This window comes from Ahaetulla prasina, chromosome 7, assembly GCF_028640845.1.
Source record: "Ahaetulla prasina isolate Xishuangbanna chromosome 7, ASM2864084v1, whole genome shotgun sequence".
In the NCBI taxonomy this organism is placed as follows: Eukaryota; Metazoa; Chordata; class Lepidosauria; order Squamata; family Colubridae; genus Ahaetulla; species Ahaetulla prasina.
In genome coordinates this window covers 101293675-101319710 of record NC_080545.1, presented here as the reverse complement: position 1 = coordinate 101319710, position 26036 = coordinate 101293675, and the positions used below count along the sequence as shown (strand labels likewise).

Genomic DNA, 26036 nt, shown 5'->3' with positions numbered 1-26036 from the left:
CTCCATGGCTCAGCACTTATCCAGGCCTGCCCCTCCCTTCCTTCTGTTGCCTCCGTCTATCAATTCTCCTGAAGCGAGGGTCACTCCAGTCTGCAGCTGTTGGCAATTGACCTCCCTCAGGCTCACATGCTGTGGAGGAGGGGGAGGGGTCTAGTTGCTCCGTTTGCCTGGGCATGGAGCCAGAGCTGGGGGCTGGAGATACTTCCTCCTCTTCAGCCTGTCTGGGCATGGAGCCAGGGCTGGGGCCGGGAGGCATACTAGGACATTCCTCCGTGTTCGGAAGCAGATAAGAAGGCCCCGGCTGTGGTGAGATCGGATGAGACAACACTGGATTTGACCCCTGGATCCATCCTAGTTTGAACGGTCAACACCTTTTCCTGTTACCAGAAGCACCAGAGATGGCCGAATCGATCGATAGCCGATTCTGACTCCTTCAGAGGGTTTTGACAGAGGATACTCCTTGAATTGGAGTCAGAATCAAATGGGAAGTCAGGATAGTTTGAAGAGAGATCAGTATTGATGGATTACGTCAAGGGTTCTTAACCTTGGCCACTTTTGTGATATGTGTGGATTTAAGGCAGATTAGCAAAATGACTCCTATAGTCAAAATCCTTGGGTCATCTCCCAGTGAAGGTCTCCACCACTGGTGGGTTTAAAAATTTTTTACTACCAGTTCTGTGGGTGTGGCTTGGTGGGTGTGGCATGGCTTGGTGGGCATGGCAGGGGAAGGATACTGTAAAATCTCCATTCCCACCCCACTCCAGGGGAAGGATACTGTAAAATCTCCATTCCCACACCACTCCAAGGGAAGGATACTCCAAAACTCCCCATTTCCTCCTGATCAGCTGGGACTCGGGAGGCAGAGAATAAATGGGGGTGGGGCCAGTCAGAATTTTTACTACCGGTTCTCCAAACTACTCAAAATTTCCGCTTCCGGTTCTCCAGAACTGGTCTGTGGGCACGCGAGTGTTGTCTTAGCTGAGCTCCAGCATGCATGCGAACCGGTAGTAAAGGTAAACTGGTCAGAACCTGCTGAAATCCACCTCTGGTCTCTGAGTTGAGCAACTGGGAGACTGCTTTGACTTTCAGATCCAGGAATTCCAGACAGATATTTTTAAAAAAATGGATGACAGAGCAGCACAGCTGCCTCCAACAGACAGTGGATCAATTTAAGATTGCAAGAGAAGACCAGCAGGAATCCGTGGAGGACAACAGAGAAAAGTTGGACCATCCCAACACGACGATCCATCAGTTAGAGCCAAAGAACAAATCTTTGGGAGAGAGATATATTGAAGAACTCCACAAAGAAATGCACAAGTCCCTGGCCAAGGAGTCTTCCCCCAATGTGAGAAGGCTGCCTTTCAGAAAGCCCTTGGAGAGGCCTGGAACCTTCTGAAGAACTTAAGAATCGCTTCCAGAATACACAGTATGAACTGGGTGAGATGGACCATAGTTACCATGTGGAGAAAAGCCACTCTAGCCAACTGAAGGAGAAAGTCACCTCTCTTCAAAATGTGAGGGAAAACAAGAAGCACATCAAAAAATCTGTATCATCATCATCATCACGACCAGCAGCAGCAGCAGGAGAGCTGTTTTACATAGCCACAGAGAAGGCTTGGACCATGTACAGTGGTCCAATCCTTCCCCCTGTACAGTGGGATAGACCCGTGTTCAATCAAGCTGATCCCTAAATCTTACATTTGCATTGGAGCATGGAAGGACAACCAATAGAATGAGCTGGAAGGAGAAACCTGGGCCAGAGAGCTAAAAGTACTAGGACAGTGATGGCTAATCTTTTTGCCACCACGTGCCAAAAGCGGGGGGAGTGGATGGGGGTCATACATGTGTATGCCCACATCCATAATTCAATGCATCCTCCCACGCATGCAAGCGTGACACACACACCCCACGCATGTCCCCCGCTTTTGGCACGTGATGTCACGGTAAGCCCTGTAGGCCTGTTTTTTTCCCTCCCCAGTTTCCAGAGGCTTTCTTGGAGCCTGGGGAGGGTGAAAACGGCCTTCCCCATCCCCCCGGAGGCCAGAAATGGCCTGTTTCCTGAGTTCCGGTGGGACGTAAGACAAAGGGTTCTACTTACCTTTACTACCGGTTCGCATGCATGCTGGAGCTCAGCTAAGACAACACTCGCGTGCCCACAGATATGGCTCAACATGCCACCTGTGGCATGCATGCCATAGGTTCCCCATCATAGTACTAGAGTGTCAAAATAGACAATAGATATTTTCCTTATCTCATGCCAAAGCTCTGCTTATATGATTGTGTTGTGACTCCAGCCCCCGAATCTGGCCCCATGCCCGAAAGTGACTCCAAAAGTGAGGGGGAAGGGCCGGTAAGGCTTACCTCGGGAGCACCGATTCCTTTGGCTCGGCTCCAGGAGCCAGAACCAGACCAGTCGGAGGACGTAATGAGGCCGTCATCCCCTGATTCCTCCCTTCCCCAGGCTACGCCTTCAGACCCAGCTGATAATAATAATAATCAAGCTTGGCTTGACCCGCGCTTCAGAAGATTAGAGAGGCAGCATCATCAAAAGGAAGGGGCTTCCTTATATATCCTGTGGGATATACCCCACAGGATATATACGGAGCTTTGGGACTGCTCTCACTCCACGGGAAGCAAAGTTTAGCTGATCTGTTTCAAAAAGAGCTGAAAGTCTTGCTATGTGAGTCATTTGTTTGAACGTTGGCAGGCAGCTGCGATTTCTCTGCCAGGACTGATAAGAGCCGTGAATCCACTGGCTGAAGGCCAGCTCGTGGGTCTGAAGTGGGGAAGGAGACAGAACAGATTGCTTTGGTTGAGGAGAACTTCAAGCCATCTCAGAGATCCTTTCCTCAAGGGCCAACTAATATGCAGACTAGTCTTGAAAAGATCCCTCAAGTTCAGTAGTGTGCAGCTGTTATGGCTCCAGCCCCCCCCCCCCTGGGCCTGGCCCCCTGCCAGAAAGTGACTCAGAGAGTGAGGGGGAAGGGCCATCAGGTCTCCTCTCTGCAGGGCCGGCCTCTCTGGCTCAGCTCCAGGAGCCAGAGGCAGGCCAGGTGGAGGAGGTGACAAGGGCTCTGTCTCCTGTATCTCCCCCCTCCCAGGCAACACTTCCAGACCCAGCTGTGGACAATCAGTCCTGGTTAGATCCCAGGTTTCATAGACAAGAGAGGCGGGAACAACAAAAGAAGGGGTGGGGCAGGCCTAGAGAGTGCTGAGTCACAAAGCCACACCCCACAGGGTATAAAAGCAGGAAGGGCTGCTCTACTACTTCGTGATGGACAAAACAAACTGACTGGAGAAAACTTGAGCTGAACTATTTGACTGAGCATTTGGCCTGGATTGCTGTTTGTTCCTGACTTCCTGGTTGCTCCGGTAACGAGCTTCTGTGACACTGGCATCAGGGAAGATAAAGAAAACCTTGGCAGACAATCGCTGGTTTGCTGCCAGAGCTGATAGCTGCCATGGACTAAATTGCCGGCTAATTGAGTCAGTTCACGTGTCTCCCGGACTGAGGTGGGGGGACAGAACAGCCGCTTTCTCTGAAGGCCACCCTTGGACCTGCCCAAGTTCATCTCATGGAAGTAGGTGGAGACAAGGCAATGAATATGAGAATACTTCCATGTGATTCGTTTACCTAGAAGTGTAGCTAAAAAGGCATGTGATAGAGTTGACTGTTCCTCATGCAGGAATACTTTCCTCGCATAAAGGAACAGATACCAGATCTAAATCCTTCATCAATGGGACCCACAACATGCCCTGCCTTCCCATCCTATGAACCAGGTGGATGAAATAGGGGACAGGTGGTCCTTCAAATAGCTTGACCCCAAGGCATGTGTTCTCAGAAGTCTATATTTGCCACAGAACTGTTGTGTTGCCCATAGGTTATGTTGTGGTCTGCCAGCAGCCTGTGGAGCTGGCAACGGAGTTGGACAGCAATGAGGCTGAGGTGAGGCCAGGGCCATCAGGGAATGAGGTGCGGACTCCAGACCCAGATAGTGGTGAGGCAGAGGAACAGGAGGAGCCTGTTCCTAGTGCACACATGAGAAGAGCTGCCAGAAGGCAAGAGCAGCTCAAGCAAAGAGGATGACTCGGGAGTAGGGCCAAGAGATGATTGGCCCTTCCCATAAGGCTTAAAAGACCAGCAACGTCATTTGGGCTTTGCCGGAAAACAACATTGGTAGCTTCGTCTTCTGCTTCATCCATGTCTTGCATTTATTTTTGTGACTTCTGAACGTTTGCCAAGAAAGGCCTTTGGCAGTTTGCCTAATTGGAGCAAGGTTTGCGATAGGACTGAGGAATGTGTGTTGGGAGTAATTTGTTTTAATTTGAGTTGAATGACACTGGGAATGAAGTAATTCTCAGCTGTTCGAATAAAGTTTTTTTTTTTTTTTATGGACTGAGTTTCCTACAACCTACTTGGGCCTGGGTCACAACAGGTAGGCCCGGCGCCCTCTCCAATTTGCCACAGAGTTGTCTTTTTCACCCATAGGCTAAATTCAGTGCCCTCTTCAATCAAGGAATCTGCAGAATTCTTTAATCAGACCCTGCGCCAGTCCTGGCCTTCAGTGCATGCAGAAGTGTGGTCATGCTATGGAAGAACATCTCAAGAAGAATACCTCAAGATGTTGTATCAACTGCTTTCTCCTTGTGGGCAAGAGGACAGAGAAAGACACTCAGAAACAGGCTACCTTCATCACTATGTTTTGAGATCTGTGGTGGCCGCCTTATGAATATCTTAACAGAACAAGAGACAAATCTGGAGCACGTTCGTAGTTGCAGTAGAATTGATTCATTCATGATGCAGCACAGAGAAAAGGAAATTGGGCCCATACATTCATGGAGGGGATGTCCCAATGGTATGCAGTGGAGAGAAACATTTGGGTGGCAGACAGCTGGCTTCCATTCCTTGAACTGCTAGGAATTATGGGAGAACCTCTTTTATGCTTCATATTTCAAATTTACACAGGTAGGGAAGTTCATTGTTACACAATCGGGTAACCCATAGTTTGTAATCTAGAAGATAACAGGTAAAGTTATTGACAAGTCCACATAACTGTTCACAGTTAAACAATAGCCCAATAAGGAACCAGCAACTAAATAAACAAAATAAGCAACCACCAAATACACTCCCAACAACACTGACAGGGCAGGCAACTTGTCTGTAAACGGTGCAAATTCCACTCCCTTCTGGGAACTGATCATGTTACCTAGTTGGGTCTTGAAATGTCTGCATGAAAACAAACCAGTGCAGAGAGCACCAAGGACCCCACAGTCCCCCTCTGCTGCCTCCTCTCTTCAAAATCCACTCCCTTCTAGCACTGATGATGTTCCCTAGTTTGGTCATGAAACATCTACAAGAAACCAACCAAACTCTGCGAGCATGAAGGATCCCTAAATCCATAAGTATCCAGCATTTGCCATATTCTTGGTGTTCCTCTGTTGATGTTGCTCTTCAACTGAGATAACAGCTGAAGTCAGATCAAGGTATCTATTGAGAGATGCTGGAAAATTGACTTTATATTTGACAAATTACACAGCTTGAGTCTACACTGGCAAAATGACTTAAATGTCTGGACACAGTTCCTTTGTGCACGGTGGATGGCTGCTTGGTTGTAGTTACTCTAAACCACCAAGAGTGTCCTGACTTCAGCAGGGATAAATATAATGGGTAGATACGTGGATGGTTGGATGGAGTTGAGACAGAGAGAGACAGAGAGATAGACATAGAACATAGCATAATAGAGTTGAAAGGAACCTTGGAGGTCTCCTAGTCCAACCCCTTGCTCAAGCAGGAGACCCTAAACCATTTCAGACAAATCTCTTCTTTAAAACCTCCAGTGATGGAGCATCCATAACTTCTGAAGGCAATCTATTTCATTAGTTAACTCAGCAGTTCTCAACCTGTGGGTCGGGACCCTGTTGGGGGTCGAATGACGATTTGCCAGGGGTCGCCTAAGACCATCGGAAATATGGGAAGTATACTTGCGAGTCGAAGAATCGCGCTCCAATGGTTGACTCCACAAGCCAGCTGCAGGCTCTTCAAATCGCTACCCGAATTCGGCTTCAGGCGCGATGAATTTAAAAAGAGAGAAATCTTTGCTCTGATGTCTCCCTCTCAAGCCAGCTGCAATCACTCCCAACCGCTAACCTAATCTGGCTTCAGGCACGATATAAACTTAATAGGGGAGGAGTCTCCGCTTTAATGCCTCCGTCCTCAAGGCAATCGCAAGCAGTTCAGATCGCTAGCCAATACGGCTTCAGGCGCGATAAATTCAAAACGAAAATAATTTTATGGTTGGGGTCGCCACATCGTGGGGAATTGTATTAAAGGGGTCGCAGCACTATAAAGGTTGAGAACCACTGAGTTAACTGCTCTCACCTTTGGGAAAATTTTTCTTAGTTCTAGGTTGCTTCTCTCCTAGGTCAGTTTCCATCCATTGTTTCTTGTCTTGCCTTTTAGCCCTTTAGAAAATAGTTTGAACCCCCTCGTATTTTTAGGAGCCCCTCAAATATTTTTAGGAGCTCCTCAAATAAAATAAAGGGATAGAGAGATAAAGATAGATGTTGGAGAAAAAAAAAGGGGGGGGTAGATAGATGATGGAAAGGAGGGAGGGAGGAGAGGGAGATAAAGGTACTAGAAGTACTACAAACTCAGCCAGCGTGGTGTTAGCTATCTAGGGGCTTTATGATCCCATCCCTGCTGGATGCCTCAGACTGGAGGTTATTTAGGTTGGTCTGGGAGCTTCACACTGGCATCACCTGATCAACCAACTGGATGCCCCATCAACAATCCTTCCAATTTGTGCCTGTGTATGAACAGTCAAGACTCAAGACCCTTCAGCCGGTCTTGTCAAAACCATTTCTCTGGAACTAAGGATTCTCCTGGAATGATCCCAGCTTCTCCTCTGATATTTCAGTTTTTCAGGTGTACATGGTAAAAAAATCTGCTCACCTGGTTTGCGCAGGGCTGCACAATGTTTCTTTAAGTGGTGCAGCTCTCCTGGTGCCCAAGACGTATAACCGACGGAGGTCCGATCCGCCCACTCAAAGTACCTCTTCTGAAGAAAATGAATGTGGGAAAGAGTCATCAGAGTGGGTCAAGGCAGATCCTATCATATCTTTCTAATCCTGAGTTGGGCCCTGTCATTTTCATCCTTCTCATTCTTCCTATTACTCATCTCCTTTTCTACTTATGACTATAACTTTGTTGCTTGTATCTTTACGATCTATATTGTTTTATTTAATTTCCTAGTATGATTGATTGCTTATGTTGATTATCATTCATAATCATTGATTATGTTGATTGCTTATTTAGTATCCTACAGCCAAGTGTTGTATCTTATGATTTATGATGAATGTATTTTTATGATTTTTTTTTTTTGTTTACATTTATACCCCGCCCTTCTCCGAAGACTCAGGGCGGCTTACAATGTATAGGGCAATAGTCTCATTCTATTTGTATATATTTACAAAGTCAACTTATTGCCCCCCCAACAATCTGGGTCCTCATTTTACCTACCTTATAAAGGATGGAAGGCTGAGTCAACCTTGGGCCGGGCTCGAACCTGCAGTAATTGCAGGCTTTGTGTTCTTAATAACAGGCCTTACCAGGCAGAGCTAAACCGGCCCTAAACCATGATGACTTATGATCATGATTTATCACTTACAGCTTTTATGTACACTGAGAGCTTATCCACCGAAGACAAGTTCCTTGTGTGTCTAATCACCCTAGGCCAATAAAGAATCAAGAATTCTATTTTGGAATCCTGGTACCCATAACTGCATTCAGAATCCCAAATTGGGTCTGGTCAAAGAAGAACAGAGCAAAGGATAACCATGTCTTCCCATGAGGAGGACCCTATGTTTCTACTCATCCACCCACTTAGAAGGGTTGATGGCCATCACCTTATTTTGGGGACTTCAGTTCAAAATCTCAAGACATCTTTTACAATGGAAACCAACAGAATAATTAGTGTAATTTTGGATGGATCGTTCGCATTAGATGCACAGGTGCTTCTTGGCATGGAGAATCTATCAAGCCAGAAAGGCTCCCGGATTGGGGCTGAAAGGTGAAAGCAGGAGCAGGATACTCAATCCTGTATTTATTTATTTATTTATTTATTTATTTATTTTTGTCACACAGTATATATAAGCATAAGCATGAAATAATTATACAATATATAAGCATATATATGAGTATGAGTTGTAATAACTATATTAATTGGATATAACGAAGGAAAACAATAGGACAGGAACGGTAGGCACGTTTGTGCTCTTATGCATGCCCCTTACAGATCTCTTAGGAAAGGGGTGAGGTCAATAGTAGACAGTTTTTGGTTGAAGCTTTTGAGATTCTGGGAAGAGACCACAGAGTCAGGTAGTGTATTCCAAGCGTTAACAACTCTGTTACTGAAGTCATATTTTCTGCAATCAAGATTGGAGCGGTTCACATTAAGCTTAAATCTATTGTGTGCTCGTGTATTGTTGCAATTGAAGCTGAAGTAGTCTTTGACAGGAAGGACATTGTAATAGATGATTCTATGAGTTAAATTCAGGTCTTGTCAAAGGCGGCGTAGTTCTAAATTTTCTAAACCCAGGATTTCAAGTCTGGTGGGTATTTGGGTAGACCAGGCTCAATTGTGGTTGTAAGTAGAGAAACTTCCAGTAAATACCTGCCGGAAGATTATATGGGATCCCTTCCCAGCCTCCTTTACTTGGATCCAATCAAATGGGTTATTTTAAAGAGAACTGGGGTCTGCCGCTTTCTCCACATCCGGCCTGACCCGGAGAGCATGCAAGACAAATTAGAAGGAGGGAATTTCCACACTTGCCTTTGGAGTCCCGATTTCGTTCTCGAACATCCCAATCCAGACCGATGACGGTTGATGGTAGTAGGCTTCATCAAGGTACTTGGACAGTAGCTCTGCCTGTTCTGCATTGTCGATAGAAGCGAGGTGGCTCTCTGATTTTAAGGACTGGCATTCCAGCTGAGGGAGACCAAAATGAAGAGGTTCCACCCTACAGAACAGGGGTCCCCAACCCTCGGGCCACAGCCCAAGATACTGGGACACATTGTTCTGACCCAGCTCCCCAAACAGGACAAACCCTCTGTAGTTGAAGCAATGATTCCTCTCTCACTGCAGACTAATAAGTCCGTCTGGAAGATGGCCGGAAGATGAATAGTTGTCTGCCACATCTATTCATCTCCACCCCCTGCCTTTTATCCCCTGAGCTAGGAGGGGCTTCACTAGCAGCGGTGGCTCTTCCATCCCAAGGACCAGCCCATAGATTTCCACTGCTCTCCTCTCCTCTGCCTTCTGTACATCCGTGCGTCAGGCACTGGACCCAGCTGTTCCTCCTTTTCCTCATCAGCCACCTTCAGATCTGGGGGCTGTTGACTCTCCATCTGAGGGCTGACGGACGGCCCAGTCTCCACCTCTGTCTCTGACAGGTCCATTCCCTCTTCCCCCTCGGAGCTCCCAGGTTGCCTTGATGCTGGCCCTGACTCCCACATCTCTTCCTCCTCCTCTGATTCAGCTGCTGGAAGGGCCAGTGGCCAACAGGCCACAACACGCAGCCTGTTCAGAACCAGGCCACATGAGTGGCAGGCAAGCACTTGCTCAGGTCCATTTGTGCAAGCGTTGGGCACTCATACACATGAGTGCCTACTGCTCACACAATCGGAGCTACGTGCGTGTGTATGTCTACCGCTCATGTGGAACTATTTCCTCTTCCCCACCTCCTGGGCACTCCACAAAACTGGAAAAAGTTGGGGACCACTGCCCCAGAAGACTGGACTTCGCTTGGATCAAGAAGAGCTCCTGATTTGATCTTGCTTTCTCTGTAATTATTTTTCCAGATGACCATTGTTTCTTTCTGTCCAAGCCTGGCCCAGCATGGCTGACGCGAGACATTCCAGTAGAACAGGCCACGTGTGGTATCAGCAAATCAAAGGAGTGTTTTCCCTCCGGCTTCCATTAGCATTTTACCTCTTATTTGGGAAGAGGCAGCAGGTGTCCATGTCAGTCCCAGAATCCCCTGCCACACGGTTGATGGCTGCAGGGTTCCATGTGGAAGTTAGATGTACATACTGCACCTGTCCTGCTATTCCCTTTTTTTAATTTATTTATTTATTTATTTATTTATTTATTTATTTATTTATTTATTTATTTATTTATTTATTTATTTGATTTCTAGACCGCCCTTCTCCCGAAGGACTCAGGGCGGTGTACAGCCTTATTTAAAACACATAGGTACACAATACAAATCCCAAATTTAAAATACATTTAAAATGAAATATTTAACTGGCCAATTTAAACTAAAACGGTCGAAAGACCGATATAAAACCCTTAGAATATAAAATTATAAATAGATTAATACAATTAAAATTCAATTAAAATTAAGTTAAACTAAAATATAAATAATATTTAGGCTAGTCCCACCCGATTGAATAGCAGTCCTCAGTTCCCGCTTGAAGGTACAGAGGTCGGGAAGTTGGCGTAACCCAGGAGGTAACTCATTCCATAGGGTCGGTGCTGCCACAGAGAAGGCTCTCCCCCTGGGGGCCACCAGTCGGCACTTTTTGGCTGATGGCACCCGGAGCAGGCCCGCTCTGTGGGAGCGCACAGGTCGTTGGGAGGCTATCGGTGGCAGAAGGCAGTCTCGTAAATAGCCCGGTCCTAAGCCATAGAGTGCTTTAAAGGTGAGCACTAGCACCTTGAATTGCACCCGGAAGGCTACCGGCAGCCAGTGCAGGCCGCGCAGGATAGGTGTTATATGGGAGCAACGTGATGCTCCCACAATTACCCGCGCAGCTGCATTCTGGACTAGCTGGAGCTTCCCGGTGCTCTTCAAGGGGAGCCCCATGTAGAGAGCATTGCAATAGTCCAGGCGAGAGGTAACGAGGGCGTGAGTGACAGTGCGTAAGGAGTCCTGGTCAAGAAAGGGGCGCAACTGGCACATCAGACAAACCTGATAGAATGCTCCCCTGGCAACGGCTGTCAAATGTTCTTCTAAAGACAGCCGATCGTCCAGGAGAACGCCCAAGTTGCGCACCCTTCTCCTGGGGGTCAGAACTTCACCCCCCACAGTCAGCGAAGGTGTAAGCTGAATGTACCGGGACGCCGGAACCCACAGCCACTCTGTCTTGGTAGGGTTGAGTTGGAGTCTGTTCCTCCCCATCCAGACCCGCATGGCCTCAAGACACTGGTCCATCACCTCGACAGCTTTGTTGGGGTGGTTCGGGGTGGAAATGTACAGCTGAGTATCATCAGCGTACAGATGATAATCCACCCGGAAACCGCGGATAACCTTACCCAGCGGCTTCATATAGATGTTGAACAGGAGAGGCGAGAGAACCGACCCCTGAGGCACCCCACAAGTGAGGGACCTAGAGGTCGATCTCTGCCCCCCTGCCAACACCGTCTGCGAACGGTCAGAGAGATAGGACGAGAACCACCGATAAACGGTGCCTCCCACTCCCAATCCCTCCAACCGCCGCAGCAGGATACCATGGTCGATGGTATCAAAAGCCGCTGAGAGATCTAACAGGACCAGGACAGAGGAACATCTCCTGTCCCGAGCCCTCCAGAGTCATCCACCAACGCAACCAAAGCCGTCTCGGTGCTGTAACCAGGTCTGAAGCCGGACTGGAACAGGTCTAGAAAGACAGTTTCCTCCAGGTATTGGGGAAGCTGATATGCCACCACACTCTCAACAACCTTCGCCAAAAAGCAAAGGTTGGAGACTGGACGATAGTTCGCCAATACAGCTGGGTCCAAGGAAGGCTTCTTGAGGAGGGGCCTCACCACCGCCTTTTTCAGGGTGGCAGGAAAAGTGCCCTCCAACAAGGAGGTGTTGATAATTCCCAGGAGCCAGCCTTGTGTCACCTCCCGTGTGGCCAGTACCAACCAGGAGGGACACGGGTCCAATAAACATGTAGTGGGATTCAGCCTAGCCAACAACCTGTCCATGTCATCAGGAGTCACAGGATCGAACTCAGCCCAAATAATATCCACAAGACTTGTCCCCGTCCCCTCGCCCGGATCTATCCAATCAGTGTCCAGCCCGTCCCGAATCCAAGCGATTTTATCGGACAGATACTGTACAAAATCCTCAGCACGCCCCTGCAAGGGGTCTTCCCGAGCCTCCTGCGAGAGCAGGGAGTGGGTCAACCTAAACAGGGTGGCTGGGCTGTTATCTGCCGATGCGATAAGAGCAGAGAAATAGGTATGTTTCGCCGCTTTTATCGCCACTAGATAGGCCTGAATACAAGATCTAACTAGTGTTCGGTCAGATTCGGTACGGCTGGACCTCCAGGCACTCTCTAGGCGTCTTTTCTGGTGCTTCATCTCCCTCAACTCCTCGTTATATCAAGGAGCTGGGCGAGTTCGGCGCCGGGTCAGAAGCCACAAAGGCACGACGCGGTCCAAAGCCCCGGCAGCAGCCCCTTCCCAGGCAGCCACCAGTTCTTCGACCGAGTCGTGGGCTAATTCCTCAGGAAACGGCCCAAGCTCCGTCAGGAACCTCTCCGGGTCCATCAGGCACCTGGGACGGAACCATTGGGATAGGTGAAACAACCAAGCTCATAGACTAAAACCCACTCCCTCTTAGCACTGATGATGTTCACTAGTTGGGTCATAAAACATCTTCAAGAAAACAATCAAGCTCAGAGAGCCCCAAAGACCCATCAGTCCTTGTCCTCATCCTCCTTTTCCTCCTCCACAAACTCCACTCCCTTCTAGCACTGATGATGTTCCCTAGTTAGGTCATAAAACGATTGTAAGAAAACTGCAAAGCTCAAAGAGTGCCAAGGACCCCATAGTTGTCTTCCTCCTCCACCACCACCACCTCCTCCTTCTCCTCCTCCTCCTCCTCTTCTTCTCCTCCTCCTGCTTCTCCTCCTCCTCCTCTTTTCTTCCTCTTTTTTTCTTCCTCTTCCTCCTCCTCTCTTGCAAATCTCATTGCCTTCTAGTATTAATGACTAGACTCCACACTTGTCTCCTCCTCCTCTTTCTCTCTGCAAACACTTCTATCACTGATGATGTTCCCTAGATGGGTCATGAAATGTCTGCAAGAAAACCACCAGGCTCAGAGAGCACCAAGGACTTCTTATTTCAACCCTGAGCTACAAATATCAAATAGTTGTAAGTCAAGGACTACCTGTACCTGGGATTAAGCTGTTTGGGAACTGTGCCCACCTATTCAGCCTGGCCTTTTCCTTACCTCCGCTCTCATCCAAGTCACTTTCAGGTTGAAGAAGCCATAGCAGAATCCTTTGAGATGCCTCCATCCTCCGGGACACTCGGTGGCTTCAGCACCTGTTAGCAGAGGAGAGAAGTGGGATCCGGGCTGAACGCAGATGGGGCTGATTGAAGAAGCAAAGGGGGGAAGGAAATTCACTCAAACCATGTTCAGGGTGGGGTTACCCATGTTCCCAGCATTAGCTTATGGTCACTCACTCAGATGCTCCCAGCCCAAGTGAATAGCCACACTCAAATCAGAATTGCAGAAGGATAGAATAAGGCAGGGCTAGTCAACCTTGTTATACCTACCGCCCACTTTTGTATCTCCGTTAGTAGTAAAATATTCTAACCGCCCACCGGTTCCACAGTAATGGTGATTTATAAAGTGTATCGTTGCCTGCGCATGCCTCTCGCGCATCGTGGATTGGGTTGGGGGGCGGGGCTCCGGCTACGCGCTCTGCTTGTCTGTTACAGCTGGGTGGTGTTGGGGGAGATGCTCGAGCTATTCTGGGACGAGGCTCTTTTGTTTGCGGTCGCACTGTAGCGCCATTTAATTTCACTTACGTAATGTGAACTAAACTTATGCGCGGGTGATACAAATAATATATTTTCAGAAATTAAAATTGTCCCGGGGAATTTTATGAAAACCTAATGAAAATGTTTTTAAATAACGCTATGAATTTTTTTTTTAAAAGTCAATTAAATTAAAAAAAAGGAAAGTGCTTCAGTATCGGACAAAACCCCGACCGCCCACCATGAAAGCTGGAATGGCCACTAGTGGGCGGTAGGGACCAGGTTGACTCCCACTGGAATAAGGCAATGACCAAATAATAGAATCACAACAGAATGACAGACTAACGGGCAGAATAATGGAATGACAGAATGTTAGATTAGAATGGCAGAATAACAACAGAATAAGAAAATGACAGAATTACCGCAGAATGACAGAATAGTAGAATAATAGAATGATAACATGATAAAATAATAGAATGACAGAAAACCGGTCCTTGAATTATGACCAAAGGTGAGCCTAAAAATCTCCATTGTTAAGCGAGACACTTGTTAAGTAAGTTTTGCCTTATTTTACAACCTTTCTTGCCACAGTGATTAAGCGAATCACGGCAATTGTTAAGTTAGTAACCCTGTTTTTAAGTGAATCTGGCTTCCCCATTGACTTTGCTTGGCAGAGAGTCGCAAAAAACCGTCTTAAATATGAACGAGTGGTCAAGCACCTTAATTTTGATCATGTGCCCCTGGAGTGGCTGCAGTGGTTGTCAGTGTGGAAAATGGTCCTAAATCACTTTTTTGTGTGTGCCAGTGTAACTTGGAAGGGTCACTAAACAAATGTTTGTAAACTAAGGATCACCGGTAGTCTCATCCTGCAACTAGACTGATGGTCATGCTCCCTTCTCTTAACTTCTCTTAACTCCTTAAGCACGCACTCATAATAGAACAGAACAATAATAGAGAATAGGATGAGGGATAGGGGAGAATAGAATAGAATAGAGAATAAGGAATAGAATAGAATAGAATAGAGAATAAAGAATAGCATAGAATGGAGAATAAAGACAAATAGAATAGAGAATAAAGAATAGAATAGAATAGAATAGAATAGAATAGAATAGAATAGAATAGAATAGAATAGAATAGAATGGAGAATAAAGAATAGAATAGAGAATAAAGAATAGAATAGAATAGAATAGAGAATAAAGAATAGAATAGAATAGAATAGAATAGAATAGAATAGAATAGAATAGAATAGAATGGAGAATAAAGAATAGACTAGAGAATAAAGAATAGCATAGAATGGAGAATAAAGACTAGAATAGCATAGAATGGAGAATAAAGACGAATAGAATAGAATAGAATAGAATAGAATAGAATAGAATATGGAAAATAGAATAGAAAATAGAAAACAGAAGAATAGAATAGAATAGAATAGAATAGAATAGAATAGAATAGAATAGAATAGAAAACAGAAGAATAGAAAATAGAAAAAAGAAGAATAGAAAATAGAAAACAGAAGAATAGAATAGAATAGAATAGAATAGAATAGAATAGAAAACAGAAGAATAGAAAGAAAACAGAAGAATAGAATAGAATAGAATAGAAAACAGAAGAATAGAAAATAGAAAACAGAAGAATAGAATAGAATAGAATAGAATAGAATAGAATAGAATAGAATAGAATAGAAAACAGAAGAATAGAAAATAGAAAACAAAAGAATAGGATAGAATAAGATAAAATAGAATAGAAAACAGAAGAATAGAAAATAGAAAACAGAAGAATAGAATAGAATAGAATAGAATAGAAAACAGAAGAATAGAAAATAGAAAACAGAAGAATAGAATAGAATAGAATAGAATAGAATAGAATAGAATAGAAAACAGAAGAATAGAAAATAGAAAACAGAAGAATAGAATAGAATAGAATAGAATAGAATAGAATAGAATAGAATAGAAAACAGAAGAATAGAAAATAGAAAACAGAAGAATAGAATAGAATAGAATAGAATAGAATAGAATAGAATAGAATAGAATAGAATAGAAAACAGAAGAATAGAAAATAGAAAACAGAAGAATAGAATAGAATAGAATAGAATAGAATAGAATAGAATAGAATAGAATAGAATAGAATAGAATAGGAATACGTTGGAAGGGACCTTGGAGGTCTTCTAGTCCAACCCCCTGCTCAAGGCAGGAAACCCTACACCATTTCAGGCAAATGGTTGTCCAATCTCTTCTTAAAAACTTCCAGTGTTGAAACACTCACAACTTCTGGTGGTGAGCTGTTCCACTGGTTAATTGTTTTCACTGTCAGTAAATTTCTCCTTAGTTCTAGGTTGCTTCTCTCCTTGAATCGTATTAATGAAGTATTTCTGTAGATGCTGCTCAAGTTACGCCGAGGAGCTAATGACCAGCGATATCCCTACTTTCTCTGTCATCCACCCCAGGAAGTTCATTCTGATTTCCGAACGTTGCCATGTAAGGGCAAGAAAAACCTTCATCCCAGCTCTCATCCTAACCACCCTGGCCAATATTTACTTTTGGGGCTCAGCGTTTCACCTCACAGTTTACAATGTTAAAAGCCCGCTGAGCAACAATCCTGTTTCAGCGGTGCTTTTATGCAGCTGGGTCTTCTGCCAGAATTCGGGGAGGTGGGCAGAAAGACCCACCTGATGAAAGGGAGACTGCCAGCAGGAAGCCACTGAAGAAGAGATGGAAAGTCGAGAGGGCCTCCATCTGCAGGGAGCAAAGAAAGAGAAAAGGAATTTTAGGGGGAGAAATTGTATTTTCAGCCACGCCTTTGAATCCAACCAATTACAGGCCAATAACAGAGTTGGAAGGGACCTTGGAGGTCTTCTAGTCCAACCCCTTGCTCCAGCAGGAGACCCTCCGCCATTTGTAGAGGTTTGCTTTGACTTAAAACGGGAACAGCTGCTGGACTGTCCTGTGAGATCCATATCCAAATAGACCAACCGACATCTCCATTTGAATTACAATAATGTACAGGGAGTCCTCAACTTAGGACCACAACAGAGACTCCAATTTCAGGCACTAAGGAAGGCAGTCAGTAAGCAAGCCATCTTATCTGATTTTGCAGCCATTTTTACCATGGTTGCTAAGCAAAACCGGCTTCCTGAAATTGACTTTGCTTGTTGCAAATCAGCGAAGAAAGTCACAAATTGTGATGATGCGCCTTGCTTAGCAAGCGATATTTTGGACAATTGCAGTTGTTGGGGACAACCAGTATAGTTTTCCCTTCTTGCTCAGTACAATGTTCCAAAGTTAGGCCTTATGACATGCTCAGAAACTGCACACACCAGAAGCTGTCGTGGCACGGTGGTCAGAATGCAGTACTGCAAGCTAATTTTTCCAAGTGCCAGCAGTTCGATCCTGACCGGTTCAAGGTTGACTCAACCTTCCATCCTGCCGAGGTTGGTCAAACGTGGACCCAGATTGTTGGGGGCAAAAGGCTGGCTCTGTAAACCACTTAGAGAGGGCTGTAAAAGCACCGTGAAGCGATATATAAGTCTAAGGGCTATTGCTATTAGCCGGGAAGACCCTTTAACGGAGCATCAAGGATCTCAGCAACCCATCCTGGGCAGGTGGCTGAAGAAGACCCAATCTCTGCTTCTCCTAGCAAGGTGATGTGAACAGGGGAAGAGAATTTGCTCCCCCAAAGACCAAAGTTTGAAAGCCACTCACTTGGTCCTCTGCTTGATGGTCTCTGGTTGACTCCTTTGAAGTGACACCACCTCTCTTCTTCCTCTGCTCGCCCTCCGGGGAACCTATATAACCTGGCTAGTCAGAGACGAACGGGTCCTATTGCGAGTTTCAAAAACTTGATGGAATCTGAGAAATTACATTCACCTGAAACTACCCTGGGTTGTGGGCGAGCAAAGTCCTTTCTGAGAAACGAATAAGTAAGGAATTGCTAGAGCGGGTGGGTGGAATAGATGGCCGGCGCCTTTGTTCCTGCTGGCTTTTGAAGGACGTGTTCCTATCAATCTTCTTGAAGAGAAAGTCTCACCCACAACTGAGTGACATAAATGGTATTTCCCCATTTGTTTTATTTTTCTTTAATTAGTAAATGTATATGGCACCCACCTAGATGCATTGATTAAATATGCCACCCGTCTTTGTTTTACTTTTTCTTATTTATTAAAAGTATATGCCACCCATCTAGAGCCAGTTGGTAAAGGCACCAGGCTAGAAACCAGGAGATGGTGAGTTCTAGTCCTGCTTTAGGCATGAAAGCCAACTGGGTGACTTTGGGCCTGTTACCAGGAGACAGTGAGTTCTAGTCCTGTCTTTAGCACGAAAGGCAGCTGGGTGCCTTTGGGCCAATCACCAGGAGACTGGGAGTTCTAGTCCCGTCTTAGGCATGAAAGCCAACTCGGTGCCTTTGGGCCAATCACCAGGAGACTGGGAGTTCTAGTTCTGCCTTAGGCATGAAAGGTAGCCTGGTGATTTTGGGCCAATCACCAAGCGATGAGGAGTTCTAATCTGGATGTTTGATGGTGTTACAGAACTCGTTGCAGGTTGGAAGCTGTTTTAAGTAAAGGCGCCTTCTGCAGTTGACTGATGGTGAATTTGCCAATGCCAATGATGGTGTTCAAGTGGTGCTCCAGAAATTTTGGGAATTGCATCCAGGCACCTATTACTATTGGTACTACCCTTGCTTGCTTTTGCCACAGTCGTTCTATTTCTATTTGTAGGTCTTTGTATTTTGTGATCTTCTCCAGTTCTTTCTCTTCTCTTCTGCTGTCTCCAGGCACTGCCACATCCACTCTCCAGACTTTTTTGTCTTTGTCATCGACAATTGTTAAGTTCGGCGGGGTGTTATGTGGCAGGTGCCTGTCTGTTTGAATTCTAACATCTCCCAATGCAATTTAGCTTCTTCATTTTCTATGACTTTCTCTATGTTATGGTCCCAACAGTTCTTGCTTGCAGGCAAATGATATTTCTTGCAGATCTTCCGATGCCCCATTGTTGCTACTTTGTCATGCCACTGCTTGTAGTCAGTCTGGGGGATCTTCTGGCAGCAGATTACCAGGTGGTCCCGTTTCCTCAGCTTCTTTGCATAGGAGGCACTTACTGTCTGTTGCTGTCTTCTCAGTTCTGGCTTTGTATACATTTGTTCTTAAGGCTTGGTCTTGTTGTACAGCCAGAATTAACCCCTTGGTCTCTTTCTTTAATTTTCCTGTTCTTAGCCATTGCCATGTCATCTTACTATGATTTCCCTGCTATTTTATTAATGTACTCGCCATGTAGTGATTTGTCTTCCCATGTTGTTGTTGTTATTCATTAAAAATATGCTGCCCATCTCACTCATATCTCAGTATTATCTCTTGAGATACAAACTGTTTATTGTACACACAAATTGGAATGATGCAAGCTGCCCAGAATCACTTTTCATAGTTAAATTTTATTTATTTATCTACTTGTATCCCACCTTTATTATTTTTACAAATAACTCAAGGCAGCAAACATATATAATGTGCCTTACTCCTCTTATTTTCCCCACAATGACAACCCTGTGAGGTGGGTTGGGCTAAGAAAGAAGGACTGGCAGAAAGTCACCCCTCTGCCTTTCATGCTTAAGACAGGGCTAGAACTCCTAGTCTCCTGGTAACAGGCCCAAGGTCAGGGCCGTGGTGGCTCAGGCTGTAAGATAGCCTGTTATTAAAACACAGCTGCCTGCAATTACTGCAGGCTCGAGTCCCACCAGGCCCAAGGTTGACTCAGCCTTCCATCCTTTATAAGGTAGGTAAAATGAGGGCCCAGATTGTTGGGGGCAATAAGTTGACTTTGTAAATATACAAATAGAATGAGACTATTGCCTTACACACTGTAAGCCGCCCTGAGTCTTCGGAGAAGGGCGGGATATAAATGTAAATTTAAAAAAAAAAAGGTCATCCAGTTGGCTTTCATGCCTAAGGCGGGACTAGAACTCCTAGTCTCCTGGTGATGGGTCAAGGTCACCCAGTTGGCTTTCATGCCTAAAACGGGACTAGAACTCCTAGTCTCCTGGTGATTGGCCCAAAGGCACCCAGCTGCCTTTCATGCTAAAGACAGGACTAGAACTCACTGTCTCCTGGTAACAGGTCCAAAGTCACCCAGTTGGCTTTTTTTTTAAATTTATTTGAAAAGTTTTACAAAAAGAAATGTTTTTCTCTCCCCCCTCCCCCCTCCCTCCCCCCCCTCAAAAAACCCCCTCCCCCCAGACTTCCCAGAGCAAACACAAGGTATAGTTCAAAAAACTAACATTCATACATTAAATTTTTAAAGTCTAACACAATTATAATCCTTCTCTTTCACATATCCTGACTTCCTGCTTTAAAGTCAAAAATTACGTCCTTCATTCAAAGGCAGTCTGATATCTCTTAGTCTGATATCTATTTTGAATATAGTCAATCCATTTCTTCCATTCATTTAAATATTTTTCTTGAGTATTGTCAAGCGTTTATTTTTTTGGATGCAGAGAAAGCTTTTGATTGATTGCATTGGGAGTTTTTATTTAAATTAGCAGATAAAATGCAATTTGGAAATAGTTTTACAAGAATACTTAGGGCAATTTATGGAGAGCAAACAGCTCAGATAATAATTAATGGTAGTTTGACAGATAGTTTTAAAATTGTGAAAGGAACAAGGCAGGGGTGTCCCTTATCACCTTTATTGTTTGTTATGTCCGTGGAGCCCTTATTGGATAAGATAAGAGAATTTAGGGAGATAGAGGGTATTAGAATTAGAAGATATGAATATAAAGTTAGAGCATTTGCAGATGATTTGGTGATCATGTTGACTCATCCTATAAATTCAAGTGTATATTTGTTGGAATTAATTAATCAATATGGAAAGGTCTCAGGGTTTAAAGTGAATCAAAATAAAACAAAAATGATTATAAAAAACATGACTAAGAATCAGAAAGAAAAGTTAGAGGAAATAACAGGATTTGAAATTGTAAAAAAGGTTAAATATTTAGGAGTTTTTCTTACTTCATCAAATGTGAAATTGTATAAGAATAATTATGAAGTGTTATGGCACAAAATTCAGAAAAAAATGAATACTTGGAAAAAACTACAGTTATCTTTGTTGGGGAGCATAGCAGCTATAAAAATGAATGTTTTGCCTAAATTCTTGTTTTTGTTTCAGATGATACCGATAATTAAGAAAGATAAAAATTTGGAAGAAAGGCAGATTGGAATTAATAAATTTATATGGGAAGGCAAAAAAGCAAGAGTTAAAATGAAAATAATGCAAGATACACGGGAAAGAGGAGGATTAAAAATGCCTAACTTAAAATTGTATTATGAAGCAGTTGTTCTCTCTGTAATAAGTGATTGATTTAACTTAACGGAGGAAAGGATTTTGAATATTGAAGGTTATGATTTATTATATGGTTGGCATGCATATTTATTATACGATAAGAAGGTAGACAAAGCTTTTAAGAATCATGTGTTGAGAATTGCTCTTTTGCGTGTTTGGAAGAAGTATTATTATAAGTTAAATTATAAAATTCCTATATGGGCGAGTCCCCAGCACACAGTAGAGAATATTAGTATAGAACAGGAACAAGAAATGATTACTTACAAAGAACTTTTATATAATGAGAGGGGAAATTTACAATTAAAATCTTTGCATACATTAAAAGAAGAAGGGAGGAATTACACGTGGTTTCAATATGGGCAGTTAAAGGCTAGATGGAAAGAAGATCAGAAAATTGGTATTATTCAAAATGAAGAAAATTTGGTAAAACAAATTAGAAATCAAACCCAGGGGCATATAAAGAGATTGTATAATGTGTTGGTAGAAATAGATTCTGAAAGGGACTTGATAAAGGATTGTATGATAAAGTAGGCGCAGAATATTCAGGAACCAATAATGTTGGAAACTTGGGAGAGAATTTGGGTTAGAAATGTTAAATTTACGCAAGCGCAGAATTTAAGGGAAAACTTTTATAAGATGTTTTATAGATAGAATTTAGATCCTAAGAAACTGTCATGTATGTATCCAGATATGCAAGTGAAATGTTGGAGATGCAATTGTGATGATGCTACATATTTTCATGTATAATAATAATAATAATAATAATAATAATAATAATAATAACAACAACAACAACAACAACAACAACAACAACAACAACAACAACAACAACAACAGAGTTGGAAGGGACCTTGGAGGCCTTCTAGTCTAACCCCCTGCCCAGGCAGGAAACCCTACACCATCTCAGTCAGATGGTTATCCAACATTTTCTTAAAAATTTCCAGTGTTGGAGCATTCACAACTTCTGCAGGCAAGTTGTTCCACTGACTAATTGTTCTAACTGTCAGGAAATTTCTCCTTAGTTCTAGGTTGCTTCTTTCCTTGATCAGTTTCCACCCATTGCTTCTTGTTCTACCCTCAGGTGCTTTGGAGAATAGTTTGACTCCCTCTTCTTTGTGGCAGCCCCTGAGATATTGGAACACTGCTATCATGTCTCTCCCCTAGTCCTTCTTTTCATTAAACTAGACATACCCAGTTCCTGCAACCGTTCTTCATATGTTTTAGCCTCCAGTCCCCTAATCATCTTTGTTGCTCTTCTCTGCACTCTTTCTAGAGTCTCAACATCTTTTTTACATCGTGGCGACCAAAACTGGATGCAATATTCCAAGTGTGGCCTTACCAAGGCATTATAAAGTGGCACTAACACTTCACGTGATCTTGATTCTATCCCTCTGTTTATGCAGCCCAGAACTGTGTTGGCTTTTTTAGCAGCAGCTGCACACTGCTGGCTCATATCTAAAGGGTTGTCCACTAGGACTCCAAGATCCCTCTCATAGGTACTATTATTGAGCAAGGTACCACATATACGGTACCTGTGCATTTTGGGGTTTTTTTGCCTAAATGTAGAACCTTATTTTTTTCACTATTGAATTTCATTTTGTTAGATAGCGCCCAATGTTCAAGTCTGTCAAGATCTTTCTGTAATTTGAGCCTATCTTCTGGAGTGTTGGCTATTCCTGCCAGCTTGGTGTCATCTGCAAATTTGATGAGTTCCCCATCTATCCCCTCATCCAAGTCATTGATGAAGATGTTGAAGAGTACTGGGCCTAAAACAGAGCCTTGGGGTACTCCACTGCATACTTCCCTCCATGTGGATGTAGCTCCGTTGAGGACTACACGTTGAGTGCGGTTGGTCAGCCAGTTACGGATCCATCTGGTGGTGGTGCTGTCTAACCCACATTTTTCTACTTTATCTAGTAGTAGGTTATGATCTACTTTATCAAATGCTTTACTGAAGTCCAAGTAAATTATATCGACAGCATTCCTCTGGTCTACTAATTTTGTCACTTTGTCAAAGAATGCAATAAGATTAGTCTGGCATGATCTGTTTTTGACAAACCCATGTTGGTTTTTGGTCATTACTTTGTTTGCTTCTAGGTGTTCGGTGATTCGTTGCTTGATTATCTTTTCCAGAATCTTCCCCGGAAAAGATAATCAAGCAACGAATCACCGAACACCTAGAAGCAAACAAAGTAATGACCAAAAGCCAACATGGGTTTGTCAAAAACAGATCATGTTTTTATGGTGGACTTATAAGAAAATTAAGTCTTTCTGGATAAAAATTTGGTGGATTATGCAGAATATTTTGAAGAAGAAGATTAAGTTTCAACCACAATTTTTCCTTTTAGGGATTACGATGGACTATATAGTAACTGATACTAAATTGATATTGAACTTGATAACAGCAGCAAGATTACTGATTGGACAGTACTGGAAGAAAGAAGAACTACCCACAATAGAAGAATGGATTTTGAAAGTTTCTAATTTGGCGGAGATGGCGAAAATCTCAGCCTTTTTGAAAGACAATACCCAGTTGGCTTTCATGCCTAAGGTGGGACTAGAACTCCCAGTCTCCTGGTGATTGGCCCAAAGGCACCCAGCTGCCTTTCATGCTAAAGACAGGACTAGAACTCATTGTCTCCTGGTAACAGGCCCAAAGTCACCCAGTTGGCTTTCATGCCTAAGACGGAACTAGAACTCCCGGTCTCCTGGTGATTTGCCTAAAATCATCTAATTAGCTTTCATGCCTAAAGCAGGACTAGAACTCACCATCTCCTGGTTTCTAGCCTGGTGCCTTTACCAACTGGCTCTAGATGGGTGGCATATACTTTTAATAAATAAGAAAAAGTAAAACAAAGACGGGTGGCATATTTAATCAATGCATCTAGGTGGGTGCCATATATATTTACTAATTAAAGAAAAATAAAACAAATGGGGAAACAGCATTTATGTTACTCAGTTGTGGGTGAAACTTTCTCTTCAAGAAGATTGATAGGAACACGTCCTTCAAAAGCCAGCAGGAACAAAGGCGCCGGCCATCTATTCCACCCACCCGCTCTAGTAATTCCTTACTTATTCGTTTCTCAGAAAGGACTTTGCTCGCCCACAACCCAGGGTAGTTTCAGGTGAATGTAATTTCTCAGATTCCATCAAATTTTTGAAACTCGCAATAGGAGCCGTTCGTCTCTGACTAGCCAGGTTATATAGGTTCCCCGGAGGGCGAGCAGAGGAAGAAGAGAGGTGGTGTCACTTCAAAGGAGTCAACCAGAGACCATCAAGCAGAGGACCAAGTGAGTGGCTTTCAAACTTTGGTCTTTGGGGGAGCAAATTCTCTTCCCCTGTTCACATCACCTTGCTAGGAGAAGCAGAGATTGGGTCTTCTTCAGCCACCTGCCCAGGATGGGTTGCTGAGATCCTTGATGCTCCGTTAAAGGGTCTTCCCGGCTAATAGCAATAGCCCTTAGACTTATATATCGCTTCACGGTGCTTTTACAGCCCTCTCTAAGTGGTTTACAGAGCCAGCCTTTTGCCCCCAACAATCTGGGTCCACGTTTGACCAACCTCGGCAAGATGAAAAGTTGAGTCAACCTTGAACCGGTCAGGATCGAACTGCTGGCACTTGGAAAAATTAGCTTGCAGTATTGCATTCTGACCACCGTGCCACGACAGCTTCTGGTGTGTGCAGTTTCTGAGCATGTCATAAGGCCTAACTTTGGACTATCCTGCTTAGCAGGAAGGGAAATCTATACTGGTTGTTTTCAATGTATGACTACAATTAAGCCCAAAATATGCCTTGCTCAGTCAGAACAGTTGTTCAGTAAGTTTTTTTTTTTTTTTGCTATAGTGTTTAAGTGAATCACTGCAATTGCTAAGTTAGTAACTTAACTTGTCCCAGCTTGGGCACTTAGGAAAGAAAGACCCTCGACTCCATTTTGTAGGGAAAGGTATACTTTTACTAAAGCCAAGTGCTTACAGCATAAGCAAAGCTGGATCTGGATATTTCCATGAAAAGGCGGCCCTTTCCCCATTCTTCCGGACCCTCGCCCCTTGAGCACAGTGTCCAATAGTATTCAAATTTGGTGTTTCGGAAACCGCTTGTAAGGTTGGTGGTTTTTTGCTTGAGTTTCCCATTCCATTCGCATGCTCGCTCGTGTCCTTGGATCCGCTGGTCTGTTCCGGATTGGCACCTCTGGTTCCTGACAACCCTTCCCCCCTACACTCCCATTCTCCCCTCTCCCCACATTTCATGACAGGGTGCCAGATAAGCAAAGTCAGGCTGAAGCATTTGCAATGGAAGAGCTGACATGCTACCCCCCTCGGGAAAAGGTGGCTGGAAGAGAAGAGAGAGAGGGTTAGAGATTGGGAATGTTTCAGTGGGGTTTGTTGGGATATATATATTGAATATATAATTTAGGTCTTTGGTTATTCGGGTTTTCTCCCACGTAAAATTGGAAGTGTCTTGGCGACATTTCGACGAAGTCTCATTCGTCATCTTCAGGCTTCAGCTTCGTGCTTCTGGAATTGCTCCCAGAAGCACGAAGCTGAAGCCTGAAGATGACGAATGAGACTTTGTCGAAACTTCGCCAAGACACTTCCAATTTTACGCGGGAGAAAACCCGAATAACCAAAGACCTACCTACAAACACCCGCGAAAACCTCAGAAAACAAATATATAATTTATTTATATATTTTCTCTTTACATACATAAGTGCTTTGTGAACAGCGTGTTGTCTGGGTTAATTTGCTTACATAATACTATTTTTCCAGTTCCTAGTTTCTACCTCTGTTGTCTAACCATTTGTAAAACAAGTCCCATGTTTGGAAATAGTCTGTGTCTTCTTTTTCTTTTATCTTCGGTGTCAGTCTGTCCGTTTCTGCAGAGTCTATTTTTTAGATTATTGCTTCTTCTGTAGGTGTTTCCTCATTTTTCCATTGCTGTGCAAATACAATTCTTGCTGCT

General features: G+C 44.0%; 1 protein-coding gene across 1 annotated transcript; it reads right to left on the bottom strand.

Annotated features, from left to right (window-relative positions):
- Positions 1-4630: 4630 nt before the first annotated feature.
- On the bottom strand, positions 4631-16729 carry LOC131202607 (C-type lectin-like). Its single transcript, XM_058191711.1, has 6 exons — positions 16724-16729; positions 16420-16486; positions 13225-13319; positions 8832-8987; positions 6953-7058; positions 4631-4644 (listed from the first exon to the last, which is right to left on the bottom strand). The coding sequence occupies exons 1-6, from the start codon at positions 16727-16729 to the stop codon at positions 4631-4633; spliced, it is 444 nt and encodes a 147-aa protein (XP_058047694.1).
- Between the last annotated feature and the right edge of the window lie 9307 nt (positions 16730-26036).

Coding starts and splice junctions, on each gene's coding strand:
- LOC131202607 (XM_058191711.1), bottom strand. Junction 8,988..13,224: donor TGACTTGGATGAGAGCGGAG/GTAAGGAAAAGG, acceptor GGTCTCCCTCAG/CTGGAATGCCAGTCCTTAAA. Junction 7,059..8,831: donor ACGAAATCGGGACTCCAAAG/GCAAGTGTGGAA, acceptor CATTTTCTTCAG/AAGAGGTACTTTGAGTGGGC.